This window comes from Haliaeetus leucocephalus, unplaced genomic scaffold (assembly GCF_000737465.1).
Source record: "Haliaeetus leucocephalus isolate CR32 unplaced genomic scaffold, Haliaeetus_leucocephalus-4.0 Scaffold566, whole genome shotgun sequence".
Lineage (NCBI taxonomy): Eukaryota > Metazoa > Chordata > Aves > Accipitriformes > Accipitridae > Haliaeetus > Haliaeetus leucocephalus.
The window spans coordinates 4,587,229-4,598,695 of NW_010973002.1; the positions used below are offsets into that span (position 1 = coordinate 4,587,229).

Below are 11,467 nucleotides of genomic sequence, written 5' to 3' on the forward strand. Positions count from 1 at the left end.
TTTTTCTTATTAATCAGGAAAAATGTCCTAACAGTTAGATCTAGATGACTGTGGAATAAGCTCCCCCTCTGGGAAATGGTGGAAGCCCTATTTCTTGCAGTGTTTCAAACTTGACTGGACACAGCAGTGGAAAAAACATTTTAGGGAATGATCCAAGAACTAAATGACTTAATAAACCCTTTTTCATCTCTAATTTCTTCAAGCCTCTCCCAGTCTCACATGAGAATTTGTAGCGGTGCACTCACTTCCTTTTAACACACAGTTCCACAATCAAAATCGGCACATTATGTTACTTCATGGAGTCAGTAAACTCTGTAACGGTTCTTCTGGGTCAGATAAAATGTTTTTCTTCACAAGTGAGGTGACTGGTAACATTTATTCATTCATCCATTCTCATTAATGTCTAAGTTTCTAATAAGCTGCTTTAAAATCTATATACCCAATTCTCCACAGCAAAACTGGGAAGGGAGGCTGGCTTTTAGGACAGCTAAAACAAAAGCATAAGAAAAGTAAAGAGGTATTTTCTGAAGGTCACATCAAAGAACCTTGAGTAAAATACTCTCTCTGGTCATGTGTTTTCTACAAGTTATACAAAACTCTTTAAGAGATGTTTAAGAGAGTTAATTGTCTGGCTCTTTTTAAAGTGCTGTTAAATGCCGTATCCCTTTAACTATAAAACGACCCACAGCTAGCCATTGTTCTTACAATGGGGAGCTCTGTGATATCCTATGGAATACAGCGATTTGCCCTAACAGGGTAGGGTCTGGAAGTGGCCTCCCCAAAACGTTTTGCTGATGAACTACCTACTACCCACTATTGCCAGCTAGATTCTCTAGAGCAGAAACAGGTTGTGCAGAAACAGGTTTGGTGCAGAAATCAGGTGGCACCGAACAGGACGCTCGACTCCAGCCTGCTCCCAGCAGTGAGGTCCTCGGAGTGCAGCCAAGCAGCTCAGCTGCCAGGGCAGTCACAGCCCAGATCTTCTCTTTCCCCACGGCTTCTCCAGCTCTAACCTTGAGCATCAGCAAGCACATTGATACAGTAAATGGCAGGAGGAAAGGGAAAGGTAAACAGTGCACACAGCTGTGCTGTTTCTGCATTCCCACCTCCTCGTTTACTGTTCCTTTCATCCCACCCTTGCAGTATCTCTGCTTGTCAAGCCATTTTCAAGAACATTAAAATTTCAAATATTTAAGGCTCTACACAGAGGAAAAAATAATTGATATTAAAAATAACCTGTCATAATTGCTAAGAACAGTTCTTCTTACACAATGATGTCAGGATTTAGCAGATCTACAAAAGCACATGTCACAAGTCTGTTGCCAGAATCTGGAATCATGTAACTTCAGTTATGCAAAGCAATAGTTTCTGGCTCTCACTGGCATGAGTTACCAGACAACATAACATATGCATCTGTATAACTTTACACATACACTTTTATCCACATCTTTTTTATTTTAAAGTGTCTTTCTTAATTTTCATCGGCCATGGTAGTATTAAAAGCATAACATTTAGTAGAAAGAAGAAAATTGGCATAAAGCCAATGAAAAGGGAGAAATAGCATAGGAAAACTTGTGAACAGTATTTATTTCATTCAGGGGGATTTGAATACTACATCCATCCACCTACTACACCCTTAGTAGAAGGCAAATCATCCTTTTCTAATGTGCATGACAATGTGTGTGTTGGCTTTCTCCTCTGACATATGTAGTTCCTTCATCAACAGAGACATTTATACATCTCAGGAGAGCAAAACACTGCACCTGAGTACTTCAAAAAAATCAGTCTAGAACTAGAAAGTTATTCTCCCTACAACGGGAAAATGCTTTCACCTTTCACAGAATTTGAGGTCAATGAGGACTGTCTAGTGTGGTCTTCTGTTTAAATAGACCATTAAAGTTTCACACAGATAACCTCTATTAACCCGAAGATTTTGGTTAGACTTTCAGCAGACTAAACTCTTGCACAGTTAGAGATTCAAAAAGACAAAGGTGACACTGCCTGTTTCTCTCTGCTAAACTAACAGGAATTGTTGACATAGCTTAAGGAATACTTCTCACTCAGGTATCTCAGTGTAAGGTGTCCATTTGCCTTTACTGGAGCTATTTATATGGAGATAGTGTCTCTGAAATTCCCTTAGCATATCCAGTTTGTAAACAAGGTCTTCAGAGTTTTTCCTACTTTTCTGGGATTTCTCATAGTTGTTAAATTCTCTCTTGTTTTTAAAACTACACACAGATAGCATGGATTTTTTGCCAGTCAGCACACCCACATCGCTTGCTACCTCTCCGTTGTGTGGGAATTGCAAACATATCTCTGACACACATGCACCCACATAGAGATGCATTTACTCTCTTCATGTGTTTTGGTCCTCCAGTGCCTAACCTGAATAAGTTCAACACTACAAAGACTTTTGCTCTTAAAGACTAACTTTTCCTGTGTTATCTCTTCTTTAGTAGTAAACTGAGGTTCAGAGGATGGAATTTTTTCATATATTTCAGTCTATGTGATCTGGCAGTCTCAAAAGTTTTTAAATCTTTAAATTCTTTCCTTCTCTCCCCTTCAGTCCATGAGATATGGACAGCAGGAGGTGTATGATGTCTCCCTAATCCAGAAAACTACCAAAATTCAGATCAAATTCCAGGCTGAAAAGAAAAATGTTGCTGGACCACAGTGCCTACAGGAAGTAGAGGTGGGGGCACAAAGTGGGACTGTGTCTACATTCTTCTTTTCTTTTTTAAAACTGTGCTGATCAGTGTAGCCTAATGTCAGTCATGTGTGCATAAATTATAGCCCCAAAGGAGTTATGTAAATACTTCCTCTCCCTAGAACAAGTAGAAAGCAGACACCACTACCAAAACATAATTCAGTCCTTTTTGCGTCCCAAAGGCAGGGTAGCTATGCATTGCTCTTTACCAAGAGAAAATTGCAAAAAAAGATAATGGATGATTTTATGCCAATCTTTACATCTTTTAGCTGCCCTGTTCTGGTGCTGCATTTGCTAACTGTCTGTTCTACATCTGTCAGCCTTTAATGAACACAGAATAGGTATTCCAGTAAACACACAGGAACTTTTAAACTACTGCAAAAATATTGTGTCTGAATTTTATTTTTCCAAAACCTATATACCAGGACTATAAAAAAGTCCACTACGGGGGCAAACTACTCCACTCCCTTGCCCTGGACTCAGTCAGGGACTGGTCTCTCAAATCCAGCTCTCTAGAGCTGGCCGTGGTCTGAATGTCTTTCTCCTTTGTCTTGGGGAAGCCGATGGGGGAAGTAATCTGTTTATTTGGAAGAGTGATATGATTAAGGAAAAAAAGCTTTAACTAGTTTCACAATTTAGCAAAAACCCTCTAAACTGTTGTTTGAATAACTCTAGAGCTGAAATATCTATGGCTAGAAAGAGAAAGTACAGTCTGGAGAAACAAGTCCTTTTGGCTGTGTCTGCAGCAGTAAATTAAGCAGTGCCAGGAAACATTCCCAGGCAGAGGAACACAATCATCTGTACTATTAAATTGCTGAAGTGGTCCTTCACACCGTTTTGGCTAAGCAGCAACTAGCACTCTCCCAAACAACTCCCAGACATGGTTTGGTCACTGGCATGTGCCAGGCAGCATTCCTTGTAGTATGAACATGGGCCTTTCCATGCCAGTTGGCTGCAGTGGTGGAGAACAGTCCCAGGCACACTTTATTTCATAGTGAAGACACAACTTTGATTACCCCAGTCAAAACTTGTTATGATTTTACCAAGTTGTATTTTAAAAATGCTCTATAGGGGGCAATATGAGCAATACATATAGGTAATAGATTAAGTCTAGGTTAATCTACCCAAATTAATCTATTAACTGCAGCAAGCATGGTGTCAGCCCAGTATATATGACTTCCATCATCCCATGCCCAGTTAGAGGAGATGGTTCTCTGTGCACTTGGCCAGCCATCTCTCCAGGGCCATAGACCTGAGCTGCGTGAGAGGGGTTAATCCACACCACATGACTTTGGAACCACATTTTGCTATAGATAAGAAAGATCCTATAGATATAGATTGCTCATTTTCATAAGGGTTTCTTGTTAGATTAAGAAAATAGGGAGGGCCTCCTGGCACAAGCCTGTGGCTAAGGATGCACACACTGCAAGGTAACAAGACCTGAGCGACCTCTCACTGAACTGGCTTTGATCCTGAAACTCCTCATCAGACGAAGAGTGGGACTGCAGCCCTCTTGTGGGACTATTGTTTTAGTAAAAGAGAAAAAAAGAAGGTTCACGGTTACTGCAGAGGATTTCCTAAGCGGCTGTTGCAGGCTGCTGTTCCTAAAATGCCCTTCAGACTTGGTGCATGAGGCAGTGCACGTGGCAAAAACTGACCAGCGACCTCCCCACTCCTTCTGACACAAACCGTGGAAAGTTATATTGAGAAATTATATTAGGAAATACTAATATCCATGAGGAGGCATTCAGAAGTCAGTAAAAGAGACGGTGCAGTTGCCCGTGGTGCTTTGACTCCGCATCCTCAGTGTGGTATATTCCAGAATGCAGCTTAATGGCGGCCTATTATTTCTGGAATAATGCAATAACAGCCCCTTTAGTGACATGAGTCATATATTCAGCTGAATAACTTTTCTTTAGAAAAGAATCAGAGCACCAATTAAGTGAATCACTGCAGCATTCTTTATTTTGAAAGTGAGCAGCTTTAAGGGCATGTTTGATGTCGAGCAAGTGCTAGAGAATTCAGTGAAGCAAAGGACAGATTGCATCATCAAATATAATCCTGTCTTTAGCTACATAAGAGGATCAAGATAAATACCAGAGCTACAGACCAGCTTCACACTGAGGCTCCTCAAAGTTTTATCATCAGAGTTTACATTTTGACAGCTCGTTTCACATTCCAGCTTCATTTCAAAGCACACAATGGGAGTCAAAATTAACTGAATGCCATTCGACATGAAGTGACTTATTTCCTCTCTCCCCACTCACTGGATTTTGCAAGACCTAATAGGTTATATTTCAGTTTTCGAAATTGCAGAATTGTAAGAGGAAACTTTAACTCTTCCAGGAAACTATTGGACCACGTGCATCTCAGACTAAACTGGACCACTTTTCCTATTTACACCTTTTGCAGATCCACACAATTTACTGTTCAGCAATATCTGTTTATTACTGAAGAAAGCAATACATAGTAGCACATTGCATTTTACTTATTTTCTCTTTTTTTTGTCTTTCTTTATAATATGAGTCCTGAGTCAAGAAGATAACTAGGCCTTATTTTAGTAAAGCACTCAGGTGCATGTTTAATTTAATCCGTAAGTATGTGATCCCACTAGTGAAACCACTCATGTGATATGTGGCCTTAAAGGCCTTGCTGAAAGAAAGTCTTCCTGAAAATTGAAAAAATTATCCAAGCTAAAAAAAAGAATTAGCCTGTTAGAGTGCTGCCATCTAGTTAGATGAGTGTATACAGCAAATCCATTTATAGTGCTTGCAATATCTCACTGCCCAGTACACTAGGCTACCTGCAGAAAATCTTTGTGGACAGTCACTAATAGCTAATCAAAGAGACCTATTGTACCAGTTCCTTTGGGTTTGTAAGAACCTAAGTATATAAAGAACAGTAATTAAAGAAAACAGAATATAAGATCCCTGGCAGTTGTGGGATCCTGCAAAACATAAGTGAATTTGTGTTGAACTTCATTAAATTGTACTGCAATGCAGTAAGCACCCTCAATTGCGACAGGCTTCTGCAGAATTTGGCAGTGCTGCACAACTCATGGGAAGCAATGAATGGTAGGAAAAGGCTGTTTTTCAGTAACCCAAGTCATATATGAACCTCAGAGCCCATATTTGATTTAAGCATGATGTTTTAATATGCAATTTTGTGAGGGAAATCAAAGCAGAAAAAGTTCCACATTTGCTCCGATATTGTCTAGAAGATTGCTCTTGAATATCTCAGGTTTTGACGTGGTACCCATTGAACACCAGGCAAATGAAAATGCTGTGGAAACAGACTTCAAAGTCTGAAATAAAATGAGGTGCAATGTGCTTATGGAGTGATATAAACTACATTAAAATAAAAGCAGTGTTCTATGCTACTACAGAAGTAAAATCTTTAGCTGCTTGAAAAAGTTAAGAACTGTGCTATTGAACGGAATGCACTTGCCTTTTGACTACTGCTTGCTTGTCTACCTTCCTATATCAAGGTGAGGAACACAGTCATGTCTGGATTTTGGATTCTGATGCATGTGGATAAATGACTTCCATTGTGTAAATTCTTTGGTTTCTGATTGGGAAGTGTGATTTCCTAAAATGCATTATTTTAATATTATCAGTTAAGTCCAAATAATTCCTCAGACAAATTACTCTCTTTTCAGAGAAGTAAGACAGATTTAGGATTTCATAAATTTGCCATTTACTTTAACAAGTCAAGTATCTGGTCTTTTTTTTTTTAATTACCTCGCACTTGTTTAGCAACCCAGTTTCTTGCAGCCTTGACCAGATGCTTTGGATCCTTCCAGCATGTTCAGGGTGATTAGCATAGTTGCCACACATACACTGGTGCTTCAGCATCAGACTGTCATACACAACACCTTCAGCAGAAAGACAGCACAATAAGAAACAGTAAGTGAAACAAATGCAAGTTATACTGTTCCATGTCAGGCATACTATAGCACAACTGGATTTTATTGACAGAGCAAGGTGAAAATTCTGGATCTTAATTCCCCTTTCCTCTGGGAGACTCTGAATTTTGACGTACAAGGTACATCTTGTGATACTGATAAGGCAAAAATGAATTCTCAAGAAATTATTCTAATATAGTTAACTGTAAAGAAGAAAGGAAATTGGGTGGAGTCTTGTTAAGGCTTTTATGGCTAGAAAAAATTCAGTCCTATTACTGAATCACTTGTTTTCTCTTTCTCTTGTGGGTAAGGTCAGTTAAGGCTGTTAACCTATATATAGCAAGAAAAAGTTATATATTCATAGTGATGCAAGGAAAATCATTCAGAAGAACCTTTTAAAATAAATTTTAAAGTGGCAATGCCACTCTGTATTTCTACTGCTTAACTAACACTATGTTATTTCCAGATCTCAAAGCATATCAGATGAAAGTTTCAGATAGTTGCAGCAGTGGCAGCCAGAGTCCTTTTTCATTAAAAAGAAAAGTTCCACCCACTAGTCAGTTAGGACCAAATCCTGTTGTTAGACTGCAATGCAAGGTTCCTTTTGAATTTTCTATGCTCATGCATTCAAGGGCAGAACAACTTTATACAGAACACCTATCAATATCACATTGCTCTGTAGCTGTGTATTGGGAGTAAAAGAGAACTTTTAGCAAGTAGGCTTGAGCTAAACTCAATTTTCAAGGCTTTCAAACCAAGTCAGAAACACTGAAAAATTATTTTATTTATTTGTTGTTTGCATTTCCCTCAGAAATGTCTGGAACAAAAAATATTTTCCTTACTCCTGTGAACTATTTTCAGTTGCGAAACATTTGGATTTTTCTTCCCCTTACAGTTGAAAGGGACTCAGATTAACAGTTTCTCCAACCTGCAAAACTTGGCATTAAAAACCTCTTTCTTATCTGCCACCACTACCGGGGATGCCAACACAGTTTTAGGAAAATTGTGTTAGCCTGCTACTGAAAAGTCAGACAGTGAAGAAAATACAAAATTAAAGTCCAGATTCAACAACATGCTCAATACCGCCCTTATTTAGCAAAGTTCTTGAATGGATATTGAACTTTAATAAAGTGTTTAAAAACTCCGCTGAATAAGAGTCTGTATACATTGTGGGCAATGCAAAGTTAAGGTTCTGAGATAATTCAGTTAGAATCCAGCCAGAAATTATGCTGCTCTAGAAATATTTATGCTGCCATATTTCTTAGCTCATGCACTTTAAAACTGATCCTTTGGGATCTCTCTATTTAAGCCAAAATGATAATACAACAATTATGTTTAGCATAAGGAGAACGCAAACATAATACCTATGTGCAGCGTGACTATATTTACGCTAAATGATTATCTAACAAACAAAATAGTTCATTAGCAATAAATTCTTGTATTTACTTTCTTGGTTTGTTTTCCTTTAAAGAAAAAAAAAAAAGAACCAGTGAAAATCTGGAGTTAATAAACTAATGCAGCTTAAAATCTCTGCTGGCATTGTCAAAGCAGTTAATAATTTCCTTTCTCTGCAGTTATTTGCACTGTACCATTTATAAGCTTTGCTGCTCTATCATCGGGTCTTATAAGTTATTTGAAATAACAAGTATGCACACAAATAAGTGCATGCTTACATACCTTGCTTTCCTTTTCTTGGCACCCAAAGTTTTAACTTCTACAGTCTGTTGCATACCCAGATTGTACAGTTTGCCAGTGGTTATTATAACATTAGATAAGAAGACTTTTCCTCCCATCCCCCTGCCCAACAGAGAAGGTGTTTAGATGCTAAATGTACATGCATCAGGACTTTCAGAAGCTCTTAGACAGAGTAGGCAGTTATATCCAATGGATTTGAATGGAAACACTTGTTAAATGTTAACAAAATTAGCTGAAAGTTGAAAGTATCTCCTGCCTGCCACTCTTCCAATGAATGTTTTATTCTAATTATCAATGCTCCATACAGGCTTAGGTTTGCATAGTCCAAACTGTAGTTAATAGAAATTAAAAAAATATATATTTTACTATGTTATTATTATACAGAATCGAGATGTTATGTAATAATGACACTTTTTGATGACCCATATCAGGGTTGCAACTAAACAGTGGTTTTGAAGTGAAATGCTGAAACTGTGTATTCAGGATGCCTCCTCTGGCTGACATAAACATCCCTTTTGTAGTGCATTAGTATTTTTCCTAAAATAGAATATAACTAAAAATGTAATTTTATTGTATGTGAATTATTTTGTCGGAATCAAAAATCAGTGTAATTGAGTCAGGTCAGTATTGCACGGCAGAAGCATCTGCTCCAAACTTTTAAATACTAAAATATTCACACCACTGAGTATAAAATTTATTTCTAGCAGGATTAATTGACTTAAGAAAAGACTGAAATATATGTTTTCATTTATCGCAAACATCTAAATTGATTTAGGATGTGCAAGTAATTCAGATGTGTGGCTGCTGGTCATACAGCACATGTGGTTGGTACAATACCACAATGCAGCAGTAGAGCTTACTGCTAAAAATAGCCTGTAGGATTTCCCTAACAGGATTCAGCCAATAATCTCCCCACCCCCACAAAAAAAGAGAGAGAGGGAGACAACTGTTTTCAATTGCAGACTGCTGTGAAATATTAATAAAAGATGGTTATTCTCTCTCTCCAGAACAAATGCCTACAGCCAGATTCTGCTCTCAGATTCCTTGTGTAAATCTGAGCAGCTCCACTGAGACTGGTGGATTTATTCTGGATTTACACCAATATTACTGAGGTCAGAATGTGGCCCTGATGACAGACTGGAATGGTGGCACCGCTGAACCATATAATGATAGAGGACACAGGACAAAAGAAACTGAATTTGCATTAAGTCAGAAAAAACAAGGTCTTCCTGGTGGGGACTCCCTAACACTCATTCTTTTCCAAAATACTTTATTTGGGTCAGCTTCTTTTAATCATATTTTAAACAGAGGCACAGCAAGAGACCTAAAAAATGTTGGCTAACAGCATGCTTTGAAGAAGGTGAAATGCCCTGGGGAACAGCAGTACCAATAAGAAAACCTGAGGGAAGAATATCTAATAAATTATTCAGAAGAAAAATCTGACTAAATAATGTCAAATATTCTGTAAACCATCTAAATGAACATCAAGTAGTCTTTATATTTTTTTCCATCTTTAACTCATTATCTTGTGCACATACTGCATATATGTTGCATAGCTCTCTCACAACCATCACCATTCTGATTCCCTTCTGATATTTGGCTAAGAGCATTTTCTCTCATGACTCACAAAAACATAGGCTCATTTTGATCCCTGTGTAATATTCTGCGCCAATAGTTTTCCTTCTATCTTTTTTCTCTTCCAAGAATATACTGTCTTTAAACAGGAAAGAAAAAAAAAACTACAACAAAAACCCCCAAACCAAACCAGTAAAAAATAATTCAAGGCAAGGAGGTGTTTTTACATCAATTTCTACGTTCTGATTTTGACCTCATGTCATGCTGTACTAGAATTTTCTCCCTTTCCACCCACCCATTCCTTCCTTCCATGCTTTTAATAATGGTATTGTTGCAACTGCTGTGGACAATGGCTGGTTGCATCTTGTGCTCTCTTAAGGGAGCAAATCATAGAACTACAGGATAGCTCAGGTTGGCAGGGACCTCCAGAAGTCTGTAGTCCAGCCCTCTGCTCAGAGCAGGTCAGCATTGTGATGAGCCCAGGTTGCTCAGGGCTTGCATCCCAAAGGATTTTGGAAAAGCTGTATAAGAATAGATAAAAATTGAGTCTGGGATTCTTTCTTTCCACTGACCAATGAATAAATGCTAGGGCACCATCCAGACCCAGGAAATACTATGCACAAATAAAACCATTCTATACCATACCATACCATACCATACCATACCATATGTTAATAATACACATATCAATCTAGTTATTCACAGAAACTGTATTAGAACTGTTGATGTTGCAAAGTCTCTGTTTATTGTCACTCCAAAGGTGTTAATCTCATAATATAGAAAATAGCTCTATTTTCAATGTACTCAGAAACTGCAGTGATAAAGGTTATATATATATAAGTCTATAAGCCTAGAAACATGTCAGGGAAAGGGATTTCTTCAACCAGAAAGGAAAGGCTTCATCAGGAATGCAGAAGTGTGTGCTCTGTTCGACCTATGAACTGATCAATCAGCCAGGGGGTCCTGGCTGTTAGCGTAGGTACAGCTTGGAAGCAGCTACAGCACCGCACTATGTCTTCAGCCAGTACCTAGAGGACATGAAAGACGTGAAGGTACAGAACAGAAGTGGAGAAGCAGCAGCATAAATTTGTAGTGAAAGTGGAAATAGCAGGATTGTTTTTCTTTAATGAGTAGAGATGATTATCTTGAAAGAGCAGTGGAGAGGGGGAAAAAAGGTTCAACAAAAGGAGAAAGAAGGATTCAAGAAAAAGATGTTTTGGATTGGGAGAAGAGTTCAGTGGAGGATTGAGAATCTCAGTTGGAATAAGATGCATTTTTTGTCTCTTTCCTTCTCTCTTTCCTTCTCTCTTTCCACTGCTGTTGTTCATGTAGCAATGCTTTACTAAACGGATAAGGTTCTCTGCATATGCACTGTCTGCATTTCCACTGCAGAACCCATCAGGCTTCCTTGTGTCAGATCTCGAGCCCTTTATGCCTGGTATGTCCTGTTTCCCGACACCATCTCCATTCAGTGTTTGTCCTACATCATTTCATTCCTTCTCTTATTCTTCCATCTCAACTTCACATTTTCTTTCTTGATCTGTTCCACTGATGCCACAAGTCCCCAGATATATGTAACCCCCTTG

The 11,467-nt window shown here is 38.4% G+C and overlaps 1 protein-coding gene across 1 annotated transcript in view; it reads right to left on the reverse strand.

Moving 5' to 3' along the window:
* Positions 1–11,467, reverse strand: part of HDAC9 (histone deacetylase 9) — a 281,586-nt gene that overhangs the window by 133,398 nt on the left and 136,721 nt on the right. Inside the window, exon 14 of the mRNA XM_010577624.1 lies at positions 6,448–6,581. Within this exon, the coding sequence (XP_010575926.1) occupies positions 6,448–6,581 (134 nt within the window). The remainder of the gene's footprint in view (positions 1–6,447; positions 6,582–11,467) is intronic.